Below are 25,431 nucleotides of genomic sequence, written 5' to 3'. Positions count from 1 at the left end.
AGCAGCCTTAATTAGTTTTTACTTTGGTCTCTCTGGAGCATGAAGAATATTTAGGATTCAAAAACATTTTTATTTATTTAAAGCTGTTTGTGGTTCCTTGAGGCAAAACCAATTTTTAGATCCAGTTAACACTTGAGAAAGAATATTTACAAAAATTTGGAAGCTCTGATTGCCTAAAAATTGCAACGGAAGTTTTATATTAAAAGATGATATTATTATAGCTACACCCAAAAAAAATCATATGATATCTTCTTCTTTTAAAAATATACTAGATGTAGTATACAATTGTGAGATGGATTTAATACTAAATAATATAAAGTTACTAAATATACAAGATGAAGTATACAATTATGTAAAGTTTGTACTCTGTAGGTTTAATTTCATACAAAATATTTTCAAGTCTATACTTTGTACTTTCCAGTCTAAACCGAAAAAAAAGTTTTATATCAATTCTTTCGAAAATATGAATTTAAATATCGTCTTATTAAAATATTCTTTTGGTAACTAAATATTTTAGAATTAATGTCTGAATAGTTTAATTGCTATGATCATTTTTTGTTCGATCTAGGAATAATTTTAAAGTAAGCCTAATATTGGCTAAAAATAAAAGATATAAAATACCTGCGTGGTGATGGTGCTGCTGCTGGTGGCCTAGGTTCCTGCCCAAAGTCTTGCTGTGCCGCGCCGCCAGCTGCTTGAGATGATGTGGCGAGGTCTCCAGGGTGGCGGACTCATTGCAGATCTCTATGGCATCCGGATCGGGATCGGGATATCTGGGCAATTGCTGTCGCCGCCCGGGAGTGTTGCCCGGGGAACCGCCACCACCACCACCACCGGTGGGTGGTGGATAATCCGGCGGCGGTGGGAACTGCAGGCAGTGCTTAGCCACGCCCCCGTGCACCGCCTCCAATTGCTGTTGCTGTTGTTGCTGCTGCTGCTGTTGCAACTTTTGCTGCTGCTGCTTGAGTCGCTGCAGTTGCGTCTGCTGTTGCGTGTAGTAATTCTGATTCGAGTGCTGTTGCTGTTGTTGCTTCAGCTTTGTGTGGACCAAAACCTTGCCGGCCACGCCCCCGCCCCCGACCACGCCCCCCTGGCCCGTCGTGGGGGCGGCCGTTGTCGAGTTGCTGCCATTGTTGCGTCTGCTGCCCAGGCCCAGGCTCTCCATGGCACATGGTGTGGCTGCTGCGCCAAAAGCTTCGATGCTGTCAATAAAAAAGAAAAGAAAAATAGAAAAATTAAAAAAAAATTTTACCGAAACGCGAATTCTTCAGCTTCACTTTCTTGTTTTTTTTTTAGTAAAGTACATATCCTTAAATATCCATAAATATTTGAGAAGGCTATGTATGATCTTTTGAAATCCAGTTAAAAAAAACGCGAATTCTTTAGCTTTACTTTCCTATTTTTATACTACATAACCTCAAAATGCAAGGAATACTTAAAGAAAAAAGTTATGACCTAAGCTAACTTTTCTCAACCGATTTCTTACTGTTATTCCTTGGCATTACAAATGTTTTTATACCCCTACATACGAAGCTTAATTAAAAACCAAAAGGTGACAAATTAATGATCAGTTAAATGGAATTACAAATTGCAGCAGCTGTTCTTGGGTTCCTTGGGTGTCAATAAGAAAGCAAAAAAGAAATAAGTTCCTGGAACTTTGACCGTTGGTCTGGCTGGGTAAATGTGGTATTTGGCATTCGCGATTCGAGCCATTCCACATGTCGCCGTGATTAATTGCCGCTAATTCAGCAAAGTCTCTACGTTTCGATGGCCAAAGGGCTGCAGGCTGCAGACTCTTCTCTTTTTTTTGTGGCCTCTGTGGCTTCAAAGGCCTAGGCCGAGCGGTAATTGAAAAACCAGGCTAAACGAGAAATGAGCCTGGCCACAAATGAGTCAGGTGGAGTCGAGACCCCGAGATGATGGATCCGCAGCTGTCGCAGGTGAGTATGCCACAAATAAATGGGCTAAGAGCTTAAATCAAAGTCCCGAATCAAATTAATCATATAGTCAATATTTCGGAATACAAACACACAAAAAAAATGGAGAAAAGATCAGATTGAAACGCGCAGGCTAATTTAATATTTTTTTAAGATCATTTTGATATGACTAAGGATTATTTTTATTTTATTTAACAATATTTGTTTACAAAAATACTAGATTTGGTATTTAAAAACAGTATTTTTATATCTTTTCTGAAATGAGAAAACACAGGTATTTTTAAGCGTGTTTTAAACTACAAATATTTCTTAAGCTGATTAAAACCTATTATTTAAAAGTGGGAACTTCCATCTTTTTCGAGGATTAATTGGCAGCGATCAGGTTCGAGGAATTCGCAGCCTGTTCCCTTTGGCATTGCCAATAATTTCAGCTATTTTACTACGAAACCAGGCGGCAGCTATCGTTTTCCCCCTCCTGACAAATGATAATGCCAGTTGTTGGGCAAGATTATGATCAAGATAAAGGACAGAATGCCATGCAGTTGACCGAGGAGCAGAAGGAGGAGGTCCGATAATGGGCAGGGGAACATAATAAAGTTGACGATGATAATGCCACCAAGTTATGAGTGGATGTGGATATCCCAAGCCAAGGATTCTTCGTGGTAGCAGACAGAAATTCAATTGGTAATTTGAGTAGAGGTCCATCCCGGTTCTGGTTCTTGTTCTTGTTTTTCTTCCATCTCTCTCTGTCGGGATCTCGGGATCTCTACCTCTCTCTCTCTCTGTCTTTCTCCTCCTTTTATCTGTAACCTGAGACAAGTCTGAGAACTGGACACGATCTCGTTGGCACAGCAGGTCCCCAAATTAGCGTCTAAATTTAGCTACTCAACAAATTGAATTGAGCCCAGCGAGGGGCAATCGAAGCTCTCGTTCTCTCTCTTTCTTTCTTCTATACCCGTCTCTTTCTTTATTACTTTTTTCCTACCGAACTCTTTCTTGAGTTTTAAAGCTCTGCGTGCACTTGAAGTCTCGCAGGGGTAAAGCTGGGTATTACGGGGATTAAAGGCTTCCAACTTGAGGGGGGAAAACATCAAAAAAAAACCCTAACGCATGCCATTGTCAACAGTCAGATACAACAACAATACAAGGGCGACTTCGTGGGAAGGGGTTTGGCAGGGGTTTCGGAAGGGGGTTGGGCAAAAGTGGGAGTTTGTCAGGGAGTAAACCACTCGAAACGCAGGCCAAGGAATCCCCCTGGAACCTCTTGAGCTCCCCTGATGTCTCAAACCCTCAAAAAAAAAATCCCTCTGAGATTCTCCTACACAAATATATATGTATATAGAAGTATATATCCCATAAGGGAGCCTTAAAGCTTCTGGCTACCCGGGTAAACTTTGTGTTTGCCGACGCTTCAACCCACTTACAAGGATTCATATATGCGTGGCTGTTATTTTTTTATACGCTCTCTCGTTAGTTTGCTTGCCTTGCTGTTGTTTTGTCTTTTCCTGTTTTCTCAACTGTTTCACAATTTTCACAGGTACCCATTAATTGAAGAGAAAAAGGGGTATATGAGACTAGGTGTAAAAATATTCACAAAAGTTCTCATACCACTTGATAATATCTTATTTAAAAAATATATAAAATAAATCCTTTCTGTCCCACTTCTTTTTTTTCTTAAATATTGAATATAATTAAAATAATATATTAAATTTTTACTAAATCTTTGAAAGAGGTACCCTGTAAGTCTACTCCTCAGCTTGACTTCCCCTGTTTACTTTACCCTTGTTTTTTCATAATTTTCCTTCGACCCTCGAGCACATTTTCCATACTTTCCCGAGGAAAGTGAAGCGAACGCCAGCGATGCGAGCGAGGAAAAGCGAACAAAAGCCATCAAGCTCCGTCTTCCGCAGATGTGTTGAGGAAGTCTCGACTTCCTTTGCCAATATTGCCGTTGCTCAAGTGACTTTCGCTGATTGATTGGGTGGTGACCCCGATGGAGCACTTAATTAGAAACACACGCATACGCGTTAACCGAAAAAAGGAGTTGCTGCAGCTGCGGCAGTACTTTAATGGGGGAAACGAAGGCCCCAGCTACCGAGCACTCGAAAAAAATTATTGGTAAGAATTTATATTATTATTCTTACAAAATTAGCCCGAAATTAAAACTTGGCATCAGAGGCTTAAACTTTATTTAATTTTAGAAAAAAAAGATAGTAAATAACACGCATATCGTTTTTACAATGCAATACTGGTAAAATTGACATTAAATAATGTCATTTTGCGGAATTCTCTCTCCCGGAGGTTCTCTTAAAGTTAAATGAGAGAAAGACTGACCTACTAAGAACTTGTTGTCTACGTTTCGAGCATATCAAATTGAGATGCCGCATATCAAGTCAAAACTAAAACCACATGACTTAAATTGATCATCGTTTCTTTGAAGTTTTTTTTTTTGGTGTATAGGAAAAAATTTAAAAAAGATGAAATAGAAAAGCTTTTTATATAATATGTGTAAAATGTGTTCGATTTTCTAGTTTCTTCGAGTGTACACCTCCCCTTGGGCGTCCTTCGAGTGGCTGCGTGGCGCGTGTTTTCTGTTTTCAAGGGGCCGGGGCATCCACAGCGAACAGAACAGAACAGAACCGAACAGAAACGCATTGCAATAATTATATGCCGAGGAAACAACTGCAACAACTGCAGCATCAACCCCAGCAGGCTGCTGGCCCCTGCAAAAAGTGTTGCATGTTCTTCTATCATATTTGCAATTTATGTGTCGCCAATTCACTCAGACTCTCCTCCAGTCTCCACCGCTGCTCCAGCTGCCCCCAGAGTCCTCCGCCTGCTTCTTCTGATTCTGCAGCGGATTCCCCCGTCCGTTTATGGCATGTTGATGCCCGAGTGCGAACAAGTAATTAGAAAACATATTTCGAAATTGTTTCGCCATCCGTTTGTGCAACTTCGCGGCTTGCAGCTGTGCTGAGTTCGAGGGGAAAGAATGATTCAGATTCCACACAGACATCTCATCTCGTCTTGGAGTTACGCGGGATTCCACGTAGAGCTTCCTATTTTATTTCTCCGAAACTAGAACCTTTTGATCTTGCCTCTAAAAATTGCACCATTTATTCGGGAAAGAATTCTAAGGACCTTCACTTTTTGGGCTTAATTAATATGAATATCCTATAATGCATTGGCGGCTCTAGGATTTTGTTGTGGGGGGAAAACATACTTTCTGAATACCAAAATTCGTTTCATTTTTTAACCATATAACTCCCCGTCTTTAAAAAAAAAAGTTGTACTGACTTATTCAGAACTTCGAAGATATTTTAGATTTTAATACCAATTTATGGCAGGGTTTTTTTTCTAGAAAAATTTTAAATTATAAGGATTTCAAAGCCTCTTAGAGTTTTTCCTTTCAAACTGAACGTTCCATTCGAGCGCTTGTCCGGTACTAAATTGATATTCCGCTTTTAAGTTGACCAATTAAAGGGAATAAGACCCCCTTTTCGGCAGGGGCGCACCATTCACCCCCTGGCTGCGTTGCCAGGCATCAAAAAGCTGGCTTCGGGTGGTTTTCCTGCGCTGTTGTCACTCGCTTTCGTTGATTGTTTGACTGGGTGCATTGACTTGCATTGCAGCCCCCCTTTTTTGCCCCCTGAAACAGCACGCCCCTGCCCCAGAGCACCCACTTTTTCCCCGCATTGCGTGCGCTGCATTGTCAACAAGTGCGAGTGGAATAAAAACCCAGGACAGGCAAAGTGAAAGGAGAAAAAATTGTTAAAGGGAGTAGAGAACACAGAAAATGGGAGTTTTTTTTTACATCTTTCCTTTTCTCTTCTTTTTTTTGCGGAAAAGGAAAATGGGGGAGAGCTAGTTTCCCCTAAGTTGCATCTTTACATCCTTCAACATGATTTCCTTCCATTTTCCGCATTTTTCACCGTGTGTGCAAGAAAGTAAAATGAAAGCATCCGAAGGGAGTTGAGTTGAATTAATGATAATAATGATGATCAGTGATGTGAAAAAATGCTAGGTACCTATTATTTATATTTAAAACATTTTATAAACATTTTAAAGCTCTAAAATTCGAGAAAACTGTATTATTATATAATTTCCCTTTTTAGATATAATATTTTATAAATTATATTTGATGTATATGGATATTTATTTCTTGAAATCTATCTACCAACTACCTACTTAATTTATTTATCCTTTTGATTGTATTTATTATTATATCCACCACTGAAGATGATGATTAATATAATTTTGGTCCGTTTCCCTCGCTTAGATGTTGTGAGGATAGGAATAGATAATGGCAGCCCCGATGTGCGCTATCTCTTGGAGTCACCAACATTGCCCCCCCTCTACGCCCATGTGATGTCCCCTTTGGAACTCCCCACTTCATTCATTCCTCATGGGCCGATGATAAGCTGCATATGCAACTTTTCCTGCTCCTCCTTTGACTCTGCATTTTTTTCCTTTTTATTTTTAGACCTGATTTGGCTTTCGGCTTTATCTGTGGCATTAGCCTGCTTACTCCAGCCCCACTTTTTTGGTTTATGTGAATTCTGGGCATGCTAAAGTGTCGTTTTCATTGGAACATTTTGTCAATTGCTTCGCTTTCACTTTTGCTTACAGTTTCCATTGAAGCTGACTTCGATTTTGGGGAGAGTTTGCCGTTTGCTTAAAGCTGCACAAAAAGTTTAAGTTGGGTAAAATTAAAACAAAACCTTAAAAACCTAGAAAAGCTTCTGTGAGTTAAATAATAAATGTATTTCATTTGTAGAATTAGTTGAAAATATTTATTTCTTTTATTACGTAATAAACTAACTTAACGATTAACAGGAAAATTTAAATTTCTTTGAATATTTCCTAAATTAAAATCAATATAGGAATATTGGAAAAGATTTTCAAGTCGGCCTTAATCAAGGCTTTAAAATTAGCACCAAGCCTTTCCTTTTAATAACTTCCTTTGAACAACCTAGGCGATGCTTATCATTACCCTATCCTCCTAGGAATTCAGGGTCAAAGATCTGTATTTTCCCCTTGGTTTTTCTCCCTGGCTTAAATACACTTGACAAGAAATTATGCGAACTGTGAGCTCCCCCAGAATGAGTTCTACCCTGTTTGTTTCTGGGAAGGATTTCGCGACGTGTTTCGTAATTTTGTAAAGAGCAAACTACACATGCTCCACATAATTACATGGCTGGGGATCGGAGTTTCGGGTATGGGCTGGGGTATTCGTCCATTGTTTCCATTGCCAGCATTACAAAACAATGCCACATGGGTCACCTTCGCTCTCCTCATCATCTGAATATGAATAAGGGGCGCAGAGTACGTTTACGAATACGAATCTGAAACTGAATCCGAGTTTTTGCATCTGCAACTGCCAACTTCATCCAGCTTCATCATCTTTATTTTGTGCACTCAAGCGCCTTTTACTTTGTGCATAATTTCTTGAGCCCATGTGGGGGTTGTGGGGTTTTCGAGGGGTTGGCGAAGGTCATTGGCCCAAGATTTCTCGGCATTAGATCTTGGGATTCGCTTGTGGTCAACGGATGTGAATTATGCAGAACCCTCTTTTCCTTGTTCAACTTTCTTCGTCTTTGGGGAGATTTTTTGAGGAGTAATTAAACTTTGCTAGTGACAGGAAAATACTGATGTACCCTTTATTTTTGAAATATTAAAAAAACAAAATTTTTTAATTTCCATATATTTTATTTGAATTATTTTTCTTTCCTAAATATTTTTATTCTTTCGTTGTAGTAAGTATTATTAGCGTTGAAAATTCCGATATTAAATAGGGTCAATTCTACCTTATTTCATATCAATATGATATGATTTATGTCAAGTTTATGATTCAAACATGTCAACTTCATATTTTATCAAATCATATAAAATACCAAATTTAGTATTTTTTTAAATAAATAATGTAAAATGTCAATCCGATCTTTTGTTAATTTTTGTTCTGTTTAAAATATAAGAATTTCTGCAAAATAAATCCATTATTTGGTATAGCCAACCATATGCTCCCCTTAGTGGCATTCGTTCTGGTTTTATTGTGCCCATCTATCTCTATAAGTATATTCCAACACCCGTGTTTGTGTGTTCCATTAAGAGTAGCTCTTGGGCATGAATGAATGTCATCATCCTCGTCATCTTCATCGTCAGTATCCCACTTCCATTCCCCGTTGATAAGGACAAGTGCTATATACGAAACGGGGCTCACATGGGACATGGGACTCCTACGATTCCCCGAACCCAAACTCAAGCCGAAAACCCTTTTGCGGAAAAGCCAACAACGCTGGGGTGAAAGTAAAAATTACACTTGCAGCTGGTGGCAAACGCCCCCCCACCCCTAATATATATTTTTTTTATTATTTTTCTCCTCTTTTTGCAAAACGTCAAAGCGAGAAACGTTGACGTTTGTGGTCCTCGCATCCGAATGACAGGGGAAGATGCCCCGCGAGTTCGTTAAACCTTCAAGCATCGAAGTTTTCATTTCTTCGCCCAACCAGGAGCAACTAAATCCTCCTTGTTTTTTGTTATATTTTTTTTTTATTTTTCTGTATTTTTCCTAGCCCGCGGCAGGTCGCGACTCCCTGGCAGATACTTTGATGCCAAGTGCTGGGTAGCAGCTACACAGAAAAAAAACTGACAAAGGATCAGATTGATATGTGCAGATATCATTTTGATATGAATAAAGATTATGTTTATTTGATTTTACAATATTTGTTCAACAAATACTACGTTTGGTATTTTAGAACAGTATTTTTATTACTTTTGAAAATGATAAAATATAAAATTGATATGCTAGAATCATACATTTTACATTATTAATATCGGCTTTTTATTACTTTGAAATAAGTTAAAAATTACCCTATTTCATATAGAATATTTTTTTCTGTGTACCTCCCTACCGAATCCATGGTAACACTCGAAAAGTTAGTGGCGCTGACAAAGCTCACACGACAAAAGTCAATGACTGTTGTTCGGGGGGTCCTGGTTCTGGTCCTGGTTTGGATTCACTGGGGGATCCATGGAGTCCATGGAGTGGGCTTCTCTTTACCTGGGGGTTAAACAACCCGGCGAGTGCGTTGCGTTAAAATTTAATTAACAACCGACATCGTATACGCACTTTTTTCAGCGACGCGGTGGAAAAGCTGACAGCACTTGACACCTTGCCAATTGATATGCACCCGGGATATGCAATGGGATCCGTATCCGCCATTTTCTAATTGCAAACAACACCTTTCGCCGAATGTTCCCAACTGTTCACATATAAATTAAGGCTTTTAAAGTAATTTTAGACTGGCATTTCTATACCCTAGCCGAGGTTATCTTCAAAAGAAAGCGAAAAGCAAACTAAACTATTCAAAACTATTATTAAGTTTTAAAAAATATCTTAACAAGATGATTATTGAATTAATGCTTTTAAAGTATCACACTATTATTCATCTATTATTTTTTGACTATAATAATAGTACCTTTTCATTTACTACTTTTAACTAGTTTCTAAAAAATTAAAACTTTCTTCACATTTTCTTCACACGCACTCAGGTGTGAAGCGATTCTCACACCATCGTTAAATCTCTCTGTCTTCTCGTTTTTCTAAAGATCCCAAAGACTTGTCTGCTAATTGTAGCTTGTAGAGTTCGGATTGCAGGGTTAGATGGGTTTATCTAACACCTGTCAATTGATTGTCAATCTGACACGCGATCGAGGGAAGTGTCATTAAGGAGACTTTTCAAGTTTCGAGATTATCGGCCAACGTTTCTGTGAGTTTCTCTCAGTCTTTCCTTTTTTTCTTGGCCAGTTGGGTGAAACTGATAAGTGAGTAAAAAATCACAAGGGAGTTTATTTGGGATTTACAGAAATTAGGTAAATCAAAAAAATATTTATTTTTATTGAATTAATATCTAACCAAAAATAAATATAAATAAAAATACTCATTGGATAAAATAAATAAATAAATATTAAAACACCTGATACTTTTTTTAGCCCTCAATTTGGAACCCAATGAAAAAAGTTAAATATATAGCTACAAGAAATTGTGCCCATCATCACTCTACCCCATAATTACGTATAGTTTCGTGGCTGGCATGCCAACCAGGCATTGGCTCACTTGACACCTCCTAAATGATGTCCTGTCCCGGGGGCCAGTCTTCCAGTATCCAGTGACCAGTATCCCAGTATCGGATCGCACACGATCCCAAACCCCGAAACCGAAACTCATCTCGGACATTGTCCGCTAATTGATTTTGCCGCTTAAGTTTACAACGCGTAAATTTCCCGCTGAAATGCAACCGAAAAACCGCATCGAATGCAGTCGACTGCGATGCGATGTGATGCGGCTGACCTCGAGTGTCCACTGTCCTCCGTCCACCGTCCATTGCACAGTTGATGGTAATCGGCTTATGACCGCCTGGTTATTGTGGTTTCTCCGCCCCAGAGTTTCCCCCTTTTCAGCCGGACTTTTGGTTTTGTTTTTCCCCGCTTGTGTTTTTTTTTTGTTTTATATCTCTTATTTTTTTGTTTGTAAATGATATGCGTGCAAAAGTGACAGCGCTAATGGGCAGCTAAGGCTGTCCTACAGTTGGGATCCCTCTCAAAGCACACTGAAAATAACTCTGAAGAGTTATAACATATCTGCATATAAATTCATAAAATAGGATTTTTAGTTAGTTATAATTATTAACTCTTTTTCAAAATAAACTTTAAATTTATTGAAGTAAATAAATTAAACGGAAATAAGATAATCTTAAAATATTCTTTCCTTTGTGTATCATTCAATAATATTCTTGAAAGAACCTCTTCTAACAATCATTGCTCTAGAGTCTAATAAAAAAAAACCACGAAAATTTCTTTCAGTGCATTCTCGCCGTGGTCCATCTGCCATAGCATCCTAGAGCTTGATGAGGCCGAGGATGATGCGCTCAATCAGATGCGCCCAATAAACTTTGCGGCTACTTGGCATTGTTCGAATGCCGCAACGGCAGTTTGGTGGAGGTTTCAGGAGCGAAATGGGGAGCGGATGAGGAGGAGCGGATCGGACGGAATGGAATCCCTCACTAAGTGGCCAAGTGGTGTCCCACCAGTTGTTTGTCGGTTGATTGCTGTTATGTGCTGGTATGCAGCGCTTAACACGCCAAGTCAATTAAATGTTCGCTTCCGCAACTTGGCGACTTGGCCGAAAGGAAAGTGTAGCAGTCGGCAGCCAAGAGGACTTCAGTTGAAAACGATGCACTAAGCGAAAAATATTTGGGATTTATCACATAAAGTTAAGTCCCAATATTTATTTGTCACATTCTAATAACCGAGAATCTTTTATACACACAAAAAAACACAACGATATCAAATCGATATGCGCATGGTAAATTTCTGATATATACTGATTTTTGAAATTTCTGATTCTGATTTATATGCGTATCGTTTTTACCATGCAATACTTCTTTTAAATGCTTTATTTATAATCTTAAAAAAACAACAAGAAAGGAAGCTAGCTTCGGCCAGCCGAAGCTTATATACCCTTGCAGATCATTCCTATTAATTAACAAATCGCAAAAATGTTCAATTTTCTAATATTTCTCATTAATTTTCCGATCGTTCCTATGGCAGCTATATGATATATGATATTTAAAAAGAGTCATATCCTAGAGTAGAAGATAATACAATAAAAACCAAAGAAGCTAGAATTTATTTCCTATTACTTTTCCATTAATTTTCCGATCGTTTCTATGGCAGCTATATGATATAGTCGTCCGATTTTAATTAAATTAAAATTGAAATTCGGAAATATTTAAAAAGAGTCATATCCTAGAGTAGAAGATAATACAATAAAAACCAAAGAAGCTTGAATTTATTTCCTATTACTTTTCCATTAATTTTCCGATCGTTCCTATGGCAGCTATATGATATAGTAGTCCGATTTTTTAAATAATTAATTCGAAATTCAGAAATATTTAAAAAATAACATCCCCAAAAGTAGAAGGTAATATTTCAAAAAACACCGAAGCTAGAATTTTTTAAAGTTTTTTTTTTCCGATTGTTCCTATGGGAGCTATAAGATATAGTTGTCCGATCCGGTCGGCTCCGACATATATACTACCTGCAATAGAAAGAAGACTTTTGAGAAAGTTTCGTCCCGATAGCTCAAAAACTGAGAGACTAGTTTGCGTAGAAACAGACAGACGGACAGACGGACAGACGGACGGACAGACGGACAGACGGACAGACGGACATGCCTAGATCGACTCGTCTTGTGATGCTGATCAAGAATATATATACTTTATGGGGTCGGAACCGTCTCCTTCACTGCGTTGCAAACTTCTGACTGAAATCATAATACCCTCTGCAAGGGTATAATAATATATTAATAATATAAAAAGAAATAAATTGAAATGGCTCTTTCTTTTCAAATTGTCTCAGGGATTTTTTTCAGTGTTCTACTGACTTGCCACTGGCAACTCAAAGCAGCAACAATGAGCTCTGTGTGCAACTCATGTTTGATGTATCACACACTTGGACGTGGAACTGGATGAGGATGGAGAACCGAACCAAGGATATGGATATGGATGGGGATGTGGATGTGGATGGATGTGGCCGCTGGTCAAAGTGTCGATGAAGTGTTTATGGTCAAACAGCAAATATTCGCTGGGCAGGAGAACAAGGTGCCTGCGTTCCTTTATGACCAGCCATTGTTTTTAGCCATGGCAACATGTATCGGCCTTTTAAGCTCAACACTGGGATGTGGATGTGAATGTGTGATGATACTGATCTGGATCTGGGTGAAAGTGAGACACTTAAGTGTTTGCCCGGCTAATTGATTAAGCCAGCTAAATTGTTGGCATTCCCATTGGGTGAGAGTGCTTCAAGTTTTGGCTACAAATGGATTTCTTTTTATATAATTAAACCTTCATTTTATTGCCAGTTAATTTTAGTTAACTACAAAACTAATTAAGATGACTTTAAATAATGTTATAGTATTTTTATAATATTTGTTTTCTTTAATATCATAAAACTCTTAAATACTTGCTGAAATATTTAAGTATATCGGCCATTTTCGTAATGATTTTATCTAGTGGAAAAGGGAGAAAAAAGGGCGAGATCCCCTGCAGATCCCCAGATGAGGAGGCAGTGACTCGACAATTACCGCACTCAACATTGGGCATTCAATTCGCGCCGCGTCATCGTTGGCAGCCATTAGAAGCCGTGGAAATCGCTGAGGAAATCGCGGTGGAAATAGCAGTGGAAATCGCTGCAAAAGTCGCAGTTGCAGTTGCAGTTGCAGCTGAAGCTGAAGTCATCGCAGCGGCATTAACAATTAATGTGCCACAGCTACTGCTGCTGCTCCACTTGGCTTCACTCCGCTGCACTTCAATCTCGGACAGCTTTCGGCCAACTCGCCACACAGGAAATAAAATACTTAACATTTAGCAAATTATAAAATAAAAATTTGCAATTATCTGACACTAAAAAATGTATTATTTCATTATTAAAGTTAAATATTGCTCTCAAAAAAACTTGATATGAAACGATGATCAATTTGATATTATGTGGTATCAATTTTGACTTAAAATGCGGCATCTCAATTTGATATGCTCGAAATTTAAACAACAGGCCAATTCGAATTTCAAATGTGTCTTTCTCCTTCCAGTCATGTATGTTAGAGAATCTCCGAGAGAGATAATTTAAAATTATATTATTTAATATCAATTTTACCAGTATGGCATGGTAATACGATATGTAATGTATCTACCAGGATTGGATGGCTTAAATCAAATAAAATTGAATTCTTTCCTTTTCTTGCAGTGCATTAACCCTCCTTCTGCCAGACGTTCATTAAAAACGTTTAAGGCGGCGGGTAAATTATAGTAATTGCGCATACGCCGCGTTAGATGGGCATGACAATAGCAAATTGTTTGGCATATGACAAAATGACACCACTCCTGGGGATTCTTGGGTTGGCCAGAAGCTGCCATCATCTTCGTGGATAAGTTCTGTCTGGGGGAAAGTGGATAGCCAGGGGGATGGGTAATAGGAAAGCTCACTAAAAAAATATATATATAAAATATTCCCCCTCTCCCTTAATAAAACTTCGTTAATATAAAATGTAATACCACTTAAAATTATATTCCGCTAAAAAATACTAGGGTACCAGAACAAGTAATATGCATACAAAATCTACCTCGTTGAAGTCACAAAGAAAATTAATTTTCAATTTTCTCCACAAACTCCATCCCGCTGAGCTCAGCAACTAAATTTTCCCACATTACAATTTACACAAAAATTCCAATTTATTTGCCTAGTAACGAACGCCCCTGCGCGGCCCTTTTTCTCTGTTTTCTTTTTTGCAATGGCCTGTGGCACACATAAATTAGCCGGCACTAAAGAGAGTCAATTTCGCTGCACATTATGGCTCAAATTATCAATGCCCATAAAGTATTTCCTCTTTGGCCGAGGGGAGGGAAAAGTTGGTCCACAAAAAAGCTAAAGGAAAAAGCTGCCTCCATATAAAATGCGTTCATCACGTTTCCTCTTTGCCGTTTTCCTTGTTTTTTTCTTTGTGCGTTTAGTACGAAATAAATTTAAGGAAAGAGTTTCGTCCTCTTTTCGCGGGGAAGAATCTCTGGGGGCGCGAAAAGGGGGCGGGGAGGGGGAAGACTGCAAGTTAAGACGCCCACAAATGCTAACAAGTAAGCGAGACGGCAAGAGTGAGAGAGAGAGAGGGATGGAGGAAGAGACAAAGCGAGGAAGATGCAACGAATCTTCTGGCTTCACGCTTCAAAACTTTAGCTTCCTTTGTACTCAAAAAAAAAATCTAAAATTATTTACAAAATACTTATAAACTTTTACTAAATTTTTTGAAAGACCACACCCAAAATAACTTGATATGAAACGATGATTGATTTGATATTGTGTGGTATAAATTTTGACTTAATATGCGGCATCTCAATTTGATATGCTTGAAACGTAAACAACAAGGTCTAAGTAGGCCAGTTCGAATTTCGAATGTGTCTTTCTCGCTCCAACTTATTCACCTTTAAGCGCTATCTTGCCCTGTATAAATACCAGACATTTGCCATGCGCATATCGTTTTGATCCCGGTGTGTTTTTTTTTTATGTAGCCTAGCTATCTTTTTTTCGCTGCTTTCCTCCCGCAACACCGTTACAAGTAAATGCACGTATTGCCATTACATTTCATTGTTCGGCTAACAGCTGCCAGCGTCTGTAGCCCCAACCATCCCCCTTTGTTCGAAAGCCCCCTCTTAAGACCCGTGGGCATCCCCATCCTGTTGCCTAAATGGCGTTAAATATGGCATTGATGATCATTATCAGTGAACCGACTGAATCCGCATCCCGTTTTCTCCACCCCTTTTTTTCTCTTAGCCATTTTTTGGTGTAATCCAATAGCCCCATCACGTCCAGAGCTTTATGTTGAGGTGTTAAAAATGTTTTCTTCATTGGTTTTTAAAAATTTTTTCATTTCTTTTTTTTTGAAGACTTTTTTTTCCTTTTTTTTCTTTTGCAGGCGCTAATGAAGTCGGGCGGCTGGCAATTCAAATCGTAAAAAATAAAAGAACGTTTCTCGTCACGAATTAATATTTGCCATTCCCTTGGCTACACCTCTGGTCGCCAGGGGCGGGTATGGGGACTCTCCCCCTTCGCGAAATGGCAGCTCGTCTAATGAATGCTCCTCCAACGCCTGTTGCGGCTGCTGCCGCTGCTGCTGCTTCATTTCCCGATATCGGGAAACGCCTACCCAGAGGCTCATTTATAATTTTACGCGAATTGCCACAGAGATATGCCCCCTCGGGATCCCGATCCCCATTCCCATTCCCAATCCCACCCGTCCCCTGGAATCCACGAACCTGGCAGTTGCAAGTTCACGATCGTGCTGCACGTTTTGTGGTGTTATTTACGGATACTCTGCGAGTGCAGATGTACACTGAGAGAAAATACAATATGCTTTAAAATTGAATTTAATAAATAACGGAATTATACGATGCCTCTGATAGAGCTGGGAAAGGATCGATTGTTTTATCGAAAATATCGATTAAAGTGATTTTATCGTTAAACCTCAAAGATCACTAATTTCACTTTCTGTTTTTTGTAATTTTTCTCAATTATTAAGTCATTTATTAATTAAAGAAATTAAAATCATTATAAATTCCATCAAATGTGCAAAAAAAAACCAAAAGTTATCATATATTTATATTTTTTTTTAGTGCAGATACTCAACCTCGCACTCGAACTTCTTGCTCGCCTAACAAGTTGCCGATTGGCCTGCTCCCGCTCTTAACCCGCTCTTAACCCCCTCTTAACCGCCACTCTCCTTGCACATTAACTCCTCTGCCAATAATCATAATAATTTACGACCACCCAACAGCGGATTTTGCATTGCCAAGTGGGAGAAGCCTTTTTGTAGTCACTTTGTTGCCTTTTCGCTTTTCGAGCTGCAAAAGGGGGCGTGGCTCATCTGCATGGAGCAGACACATCTCGAAATGGTTTCAGCGTAAATTTAAATGCGGATCACAGTGGGCACAGCAAAGTGTGTGTCACAGTGGGACCAAACAAATACATACATATAACTAACTTTAAACTTTAATTCAAATAATTTGTTATATTTTATTGGGTCGAGTGTCCTTTCAAGCGGAGCGTGATTAATCCTCGAGTGCCCTTAAGCTGGCTAAAACTAAAACCAAACTTTGGCTAACTTTAGTTTGGCACTCGATCGACGTCTAGACACATTGGTCCATTGAGAGTTGGCGAGCAAAAGTAAACAAATACAATGCACTGAGAATAAAAAGATATATTTTTGAACGAGCTATTGAAATCCCCAACTAATGGAACAACTAAAAACTTTTTTATATAGTAAGCCTAATAAAAACATTTTAATTTTTTTTTAACATAATAAAATATTATTATATTTTCCCATTTAATTTAAAATTATTTCCCTGTGCATTCATAAAAGTTTCGAGATTAATTCCGAGTCTAGCTTTAGTGGGAATAAATGGATTGTGGTTTTTGGATTGGATGATTTCTGTTGGAAGAATGGTTGGTGGCTTCATTAGAGCTCAACTTTTCACATATTTGTTTGTTTGCAGCTGCCGTTTTTTTGTGCGATTTCCCATTTTAATATTTGCTTAATTGCGCATAATTAATTGATTTATAAGGCATTGTTTGCTCTGCGCCATCTCTCTTTCCTTTTTGCATTTTTTTGTTGTACCTCCCATTCCCAGTTTTTCTCCTTTGACTGCGTATAACCGCAAAATTCATTTCAATTTGCGGTTTAAGTGGATACCCAGCAAGCGCCAGGCACCTGGCCCAAACCCAAACTGAAACCCATACCTTCGCTACCTTCCCATCTCATTTGATTGTGCGGTTAGTTTTGGGCCCGTAATTAATACAATTATGTACCGGCAACAAATTGAAATCAATTTCGTCTGATGGGACCATCAGGTCCTGGAAGGCAGCTGGAAGTCGCCATTCAGCAGATTCCCCAATTCCCGATTCCCCGTTCTGTTCTTATTCTCCGGCCGGCGGGAAAAGCAATTTTCATAAAAGTTCCTCATCGCGGCTGTCAAAGGATCTGAGTGCCGCGGGATTCGCTGCCTCCATGAGTGAGAAAATGATATTTAAGTGAATTTTTAGCCAGAGCCCTTGAAATCACGAATGAGGAACACCCTTCAAAAGAAGGAATTCAGAATTACCACTAATAATTTGGTCCTAACTAACTATAACGTTTGCTCAAAAAAACAAAAACTAACCGCCGGTTAAGGAAATATGACAAACATTCAATGAAAAGCCTAACCCTAAGTCTGTGACCTACTTACAAAAAAATATCGTTTTAATATTTAATCAATAACCTTAACATTTGCTTCAATTATAAACATAAACTAACCTCAGGTTAAAAAAAATTGCACAAAGATTCTAACCCTGAGGTGAACAACTTTTCTGTAATGTACTTGCAAGTATATGACTTATTTTCACATACCTATTTTTTTAACTTTTAGCCACAGGTTAAATTTCGAATAGAAGTTTTAAATAGAACAACATTTGTGGCACTCCATTTTTTTTTCTTTTTTTGACCAACACGACAGTGAAAAAATGTTGATGACCAAAGCTCCTGTCTGCCAGTTTTTCAATTCTCATTTCCGAGCGCCACCAGCAAAGTCAACAAACCAAATTGCCAGAGTGTATGAAAAGTGTTGACAAACACGCCGATGTGCGAGTGCGAGTGTGGGAAAGGGGTGTTTGATGCCAAACAAACAAAGGACCGGCTGGCAAAAAAAAAGATTTAAACAAATGAAAGGAGACGAAACGAAACGAAACGAAACACAAAACAAGAGCAAAACGAAGCGATTACATAAATTCATTAAAATTAAAATGTTTGCCAAATGGAAGTCATGCAAACAGCAGCCACAAACAAACAGCAAACAGAAGGCATATCCAGATAGACAGAAATGGATTGGGGATTGGGGAACTGAGGATGCAGGACAGTCGTTACAGGACAGCAGCTCGAGTTGGAGCTGGAGAGCCTGGAACTGGAGATACAGATGGACCATCTATATATAGATGGGGGCCGGCATATGCCAGATGTCAGTTGTCGAGACGAAATGGAACGTATGCAAAAAAGGAGTCGCATCACGACTTTCAGAAATTACCAAAAAAAAAAAAAATAATAAAAATAAAAGCAACTGAAAATAAACGATCAAAGGATACTTGCTACTTTGATTTATTGATATCTTTTAAAGGCTTTAAAGTGTCTTACATTTTAAAAGTTACACAATAAAATATTTGGAAAATACTTAAACCAACTAAATAAATCAAATAAAATGCCCTTATATTTTTGGCCAAGTGTAAGCGGTGACTTTCGGCTAGTCATTCAAGTTGGGATGGAAAATTTGTTGCCAGACAATCCTAGGACTAGATTTCCCCGCTCTATAACATCCCTCTGCCATTTGGAAAATCTTCTTTCCCTCCTCTCCATATTGGAAACAATAAAACACTGTGAATGACAGACAGGGAAGTTCACAAGTTCAACTGCAGACGCGGCTTAGACAACTGTCCGAGTGTCCAAAAGAGGCGCTATGGGGTTGGATTTTCAGATTAACAGTTACAGTGGGGCTTGATGCATTAGAAACCATTTTGTTTTTTAAATAGAAAAATTTTGAAATTTTAAATATGTTAAAAAAAAATTATTTTAATAATAAACCAACATTATATCAAAGTTTTACCATTAATGCATTAAAGAATTCTTACACACAAATTATAAACTACTTTGATGTTTAAAAAATAACACTTTTTTCCCTCTTTTTTAGGGCCACCACTGTTCATATGTATGTTATGTAATTGTTTGTTTGTACGTGGGCCAAATTGCAATGCCGTTTACAGGGGAAGCAACTACAGCTACAACTGCAACAGCAAACTTCTTTTCAAACTCCTTCTCCTTTTTTAAGCTTGTTCTTCATTCGCACAAAATGATGCGTATAAAATGCGCATAAATAAAACGGTTGGTAGCCCACAAGGAGAGCCCGGAATAAAATGGAAAAAAATTCCAACTAACTTTGAATCTTGAATGCTCTATAGAATGCTCTTTATAGAAGAAATATATATTAAAATGAATAATAAACCTGTTATAGGAAATACTCAAATTTTAGCACTTAGGACTTAAGTTATTTTTATAAAGATTTTTTGAACATTTAAGACAAAGCTTAAGAAGACAATAAAGTTAATAAAATACATTACAAAAATAATAATAAAATAACATAATTATTTATATTGCTTTTATGTTATAGGAAGATTAAAAAATGTATTTGACAAAAGTTCAGTCCTGTTAAATTTAAAATTCCAACAAGAAAAAAGGGTAACCCTTTATTGCGCGATCCTACTTTATGGGCAGAGAGTATCGGGGGCTTAAGCTAAACGGTACTTCTTCAAAATACCCTAAACAAAAAAAGGCCCGCGAGGAGTAGCGGATAAAAAATGCCTTCGAAGGCTGCGCATGCGTGGAGCTTAAATGCTTTTGGCATACGTCAAGTGCCAAGCGTTTCAGTCTACCCGTATTGCCCTCTCTCTCTCGCTCTGTTCCTGCCCCTGTCCTTGTCTCTTTTCCCTGTCCAAAGTCGCATCCGTGTCTGGGACTTTGGCCCGTGAGCCAAAGTGACGTCTCGTTTTCGATGTTGCCCCGGCAACAAAATGTCATTCGTTGCGCCCGTTGCACGCATTCCTGCACCCATCCCCATACTCCCCATTCAGGTCCTTGCACTTGGAAAAATTCTTAGTAAATCCTTATAATAATTTTACAAAACTAATTATTATTTTTTTTTAATCCTTGTGCTCATTTTCTCACATTTAAATGTTTTTCATTAATGTAATGTAATCAACTAATTTGGAAAAACAATTAAATATTACAATTTTAGACTGACTTCTTTAAATAAAGGATTTAATACCGATTTGTCTTAATATTGTTAACTTCCTGCATACACATACATTCTAGTTGAAATTTCTTTCAGTGTGCATATCCTCATGCGTTTGGCGTTTCGCATTTTTCTTTTCGTTGTCTCCGGTTTTATTTTATTTTGTTTTTTTTTTCACCGCTTCAATTAGAAATTCATGATTCGTGGCGATTTCTTCATGCCTGTAACGGGCTGATGAGGCAACTCTGCTGTTTATTTTCACTGCATTAGGGTTGCCAGGTCGCCCGAGGAGGGCGGTGGCGGAGCAGGAAATCGCACCTCCGCCTGGATATTGGATATGGGATATTTGGCTTTGGGGAGTGGCTCAATGGAAATTTATACCAGTCGACACATCATTATAAAGTTTAATTTCCTCTGTCCGTTAGTTGGAAGTTAGTTTTTGTGTTCGTTTCGGTTCTTCAACTTTCAAAGGGCTTTTTATATAAGCAATGGAAGTATTAACCTTTTTTGTGTTATTAAGATCAGGTAAGAATACTTAAATTTGTTCTATTTAAACCACATTAAATTAGCATCCTAGTTTAACTTCGATCGCCAACAATCAGTGAGTTGGCCTGGCAAATTGCATTTAATTAACACACCAGACACTGGCTGTCAGCGGTCATTATTATCGTCATTATCGTTCGCATTTTGCATTCGAAATGAAGTCATTACAGCGACGAGTCCTCCGACACTCATTACATAATGCTGATAATTTCATTAAATCCGCAATCGCTCAATTCCTCAACGCCAATAAAAGCGCAGCACAGACACAGTACACTTGATTCTCTCATTTATTGCTGATGAAGTGGAAATGAAAAAGCCGGGCTAATTTGTCGTTTCATTTTAATGGCGGAAATTGTTGATTAATTTTTTTTTTTTTCGTTGCCAACTCGAGAAGGAGAAATGAGAATTAGATGCGTGGGGATCGTTAAAAAGAGCTTACAATGTGTCTACTGAATTTAGGCAACTTGGAAAAATCCAAGAAAGATAATAAAATTAAAAAAAAAAATGAAGAACTTGAAAAAAAAGCTAGTGATGACATAAATTATTAGTACACAGCTTGACACTTTTAATTTGTTTTCCAAATCAAGTTGAAGCTGGCGAATCTTCACTGTAGCTACCCTGTGGGTAAGGGGAAAAGTTGTTTAGAACGCAGGACTGGAAGCCGGCAAAGTCCCCTCAAAAGAGAGCGGCAATAAAAAGCCATTGAAGTCAACTCTAGTGCAAAAGTCAATGAAACTTTTATTACCAACATGCCACACAGGATTAAGAGGGGTGATGGGGGGATTAGCTAACCCCCCGCAGAGGGGGCGCCACAAAAGAAGTGCAACAAACGACTTTTGTTTCAGGCAAAAGTTGCGTAAAGAAAAAATATAAAAAACATGGCTCAGTGCATCACACTTAGTCCTTACCCTCTACAATTTCAAATCCCTCCCCCGCACAGAAGGAATTGTCAACTCTGAACTTTTTGCAATTAACCCACGAGAAGTGGCCTACATAGCCCACTAAGCTTATTTTCCCCCTTTTCCAGAGGGTTCCCAATGATTGAAATTTGCAAAAAGACCGGAACACGGAAAAAATACTAGAAAATCAAGTAATTTTCGTTTAAAAATAAATTTTATGGATTTTTTAATATTATTGCCTGTAAAACAACGATCAAGTTACTTTCCAAGCTTATGATATAATACTTAATTATTAATATTCAATTAAAAGTCATTAATTTGATTATATGACCCCATTAAACTCGATATAAAACTCACCAGAAATTATTAAGTTATCTCCTGTTGTTTTGCATTAGATGGGGTCCTCCTCTGGGGTCTTTGAACTTTCCTGACTGCAAAATGGCACTCGAAATATATAATTTAATTGCGTAATTAAGCCGCCGGCTTTGACTGCAAAATCGAACTGCAATTTAAACTCTAGGGAGTGCTGTTTATTTTTCCTTTTATCTATATATTTATTTATTTTTTTTTTTCGTCTTCGCTGCGGGTGCATTTGCAGGCTACTAGTCTACTGACAGTTGGCAGTTTTTGATGTCGTTTTACTCATGTTGCTGTCGATCTCGATTGAATGCCCACTGGTGTCTCTCGGTTTCTTTAGTTTTCTTTGAATTTTTTATATTTTTGTTTGTTTTTTTGTTAATTTTTCATACACAGTATTTTTGCAGCTTTAAAAATGAGCCTTAAATACGAATTTGGCTTAATTGGCATTACATTGAAATGGTTAAAGACATTTTTCTGTGGCACTTTAATTTTTGCGGTATTCCGGTTGCACAGCTTTTTTTCTATTTATTTGCGGCTTTTGTTGTACACATTTGTGGTATTTGCATTTTTTTTTTTAATTTCCAGTCTTTCTTACACATTTACACTACTAAACACATTTTAATTTTTGCGTATGCATTATAAGTAATTTTGCTGTATTTTGTCTTTATTATAATTAATTGAACTTTCTTTATTTTATTTTGGTTAAATTTTAAAGTTTTCATCACAATTCTAAAGTGGTTTGTTATTATTGTTTTAATTTTGAAATCACCATCACATTATTAAGATTTATATTTTTTTGTTTGTAATTTAATTTTGATAAGTTTATTTTGCCATTGCCATATCATCACAATTTTATTTTCTTATATTTTGTCCATATTTAATTGTTATATCTTTTGCAGATTTTATTCTCGTTGATAAATTGTTGCTATAAAACCTAAAAAAAATAGAACAGAAATATTGATTATTAAGTGTCATTTATACATTTCTTCTTGGGTTTTTACCCCATCCTTTCGGTGCCCCATCCATTATTTTTCCTTTGCCCCATAACGTCGATCAACTCAACTTGGGGGCACCATTAGAGTGGACCGCGAAACACTTAAGGGCCACTTAAGCCGTGGACATCCCAGCCCATTCATCCCACTCCTCCTCCCATCATCTTCATTACCTTTTTGCTCTTAACTTATCAACATGCCCATTCTTTTTCCTCTCCCATATTCCTAGACTTTTTGAAAAGTTCTAGGTCGAAATTTTAGTTGCCAAAGGAACCCGCCATAAAAACTGAAACAAAAAAACGAAGAACAGAAAGCAAAGTTTTTCAAACGGGCCAGGAGAAGGAAGAGAGCAGCTTAAGATGAAATAAAAAGCGGCAGAAAATAACGATGTTGAAATCACTTTACTTACAAAATGCAATAATATGTACAACTTCTCCACCTTCACTCCACTGCAGACTATAAGCATACACGGAAAGAATAAATGTGAACCCTTTTTAATTATTTTTTTATGAATATAGTTTATGATATTTTAAACTTTATTTCTAGTTTATAATAATAATTTGGCCAATTTAATATTTGAATTATTTTTATTTAAATGACAAGCGGTTTTAGGTACTTGATTTTAGAATGCAATTCTTTGGGTTTTTCGAGTGCAGGTTCTTGCCACTCCCACTCCACTCCCCCATCAGTGCAACATTAGTAACGTTTACAGGCTTTTGTTGCGCCTCCCTCTCAAACTTCAAACTTTAAACTAGAGCTGGGAGCGTGATGAGACCCTCTTATCTCTTGAGAGAAAATTATTATAAATAAACGAGAGAATCGATATTTTAAGATTTTTTTTTGTAATTTTTATATAGTTCCAAACTATATATTTATTATTTAGCTGTCTGCCTTGATTTGACCAAATTACGACGCATTTTTGTCTAAAATTCGAATCCATATTCCTAAAATATCAGTTTTTTGACCGAAACAAAGAAAATAATTGTCCAAATATGAAATGCTATACCTTGTTGAACTCGTAATTAAATTCGCAATCGATTGGCATTTAAACTTGAACATTTTTAGTTTTTGCAATTTTTCTCAAAAAATTATGATGTGACCCCTTATCAAAAAAGCGAAAATTGATCAAAAAATAAATTTTCCTGAAAGTAATGGGGATCGTTAGATTAGATCAATAGCTGCTCAAAACAGTCGGTCTTTTGACTGTGGGCCATGTTTTGTCCAAACTACGACCGAAAAACCACATAAAAAGGTTATTTTAGTCGAATCCATATTTCCACCCTAAAATATCAGTATTTTAGCCATAATAATGGAAATAATGGTCCAAATATGGAATGTCATACCTCGTTGAACTCGTTATTTAATTCCCAATCAATTGGCATTCAAACCTAGAAATTTTTAAAATTTGTCATTTTTTCCAAAAAATTATGATGTTGCCCCTATCAAAAATGCGAAAATTGGTGAAAAATTTAATTTTCCCAAAAGTGACAGGGGTCGTTAGTTTAAGTCATTAGCTGCTCAAAACAGTCGCTCGTTTATCTCTCGGCCTTGATTTGTTAAAATTATGACTGAAAAACCGAAAAAAAAGTTAATTTTTGTCCAAAATTCGCACTCATATTTTCCACCCTATAATATCAGTTTTTCCTCCTAAACAATTATTTTATAATTAAAATAAAATTCCTAACGTGACCATTTCTTAAGAAAACCCAATTCTTATTTAAAGGATTCTGTTAAAAATTTTTTGTTTTAAATATATATTTAATTTCACAAAATAAACTTTGTAACGCGACCATCTCTAAAGTGAAGCCCATTCTCGCAGCTAGTTCTTCTGCTTTATCTGGCTGTTGGTATGAAAAAAGCCAAAGGGCATATGTACAAGATATGCAAAATAGGAGAAAGGGAGATGGCAAATGGGCGGGATGCGGGGGGCGGAGAAAGAGGGAGGGGGAGAGCGTGGAGAGGAGCAAATTGAAAGCCAAAGCGGATTGCCATTACTTAGAAGCGCGTTTCAAGCTTCATTGAGCGCTCTGGAAAAGCGTGGGAGGAAAAGCGGGCGAAAAGGGGTGGTGGAAAATGGGAGGGAGTTGTAATAAGCAATTCTTGCAACTAAAAGCCGACAGGCAATGTGTCTCGAATGCAAAACCAGTGAGACCCTAAAAATTTAAAAAAAAAAAACCTACTATCTCTAAATTAAAAACAAATATCAATATACATTTTTGAAATTATTCTGTATAAAATCATAAGGAAAAACATGTCCAAATAATAAGAATTGGAATGAAAAATATTT

General features: G+C 37.5%; 1 protein-coding gene across 1 annotated transcript in view; it reads right to left on the bottom strand.

The window, feature by feature from the left end:
- Positions 1-25,431, bottom strand: part of LOC108068126 (uncharacterized) — a 118,667-nt gene that overhangs the window by 81,535 nt on the left and 11,701 nt on the right. The window contains exons 2-3 of the mRNA XM_070219259.1: positions 22,150-23,086; positions 622-1,202 (exon numbers count right to left, since the gene is read on the bottom strand). Of these exons, the coding sequence (XP_070075360.1) occupies positions 622-1,165 (544 nt within the window). The 5' untranslated portion in view covers positions 1,166-1,202; positions 22,150-23,086. The remainder of the gene's footprint in view (positions 1-621; positions 1,203-22,149; positions 23,087-25,431) is intronic.

The sequence above is a fragment of the Drosophila takahashii genome, chromosome X (assembly GCF_030179915.1).
Source record: "Drosophila takahashii strain IR98-3 E-12201 chromosome X, DtakHiC1v2, whole genome shotgun sequence".
NCBI classification, from domain to species: Eukaryota; Metazoa; Arthropoda; class Insecta; order Diptera; family Drosophilidae; genus Drosophila; species Drosophila takahashii.
Note: the sequence above shows the minus strand (reverse complement) of the source record. Positions and strands in the feature narration are given on the sequence as shown.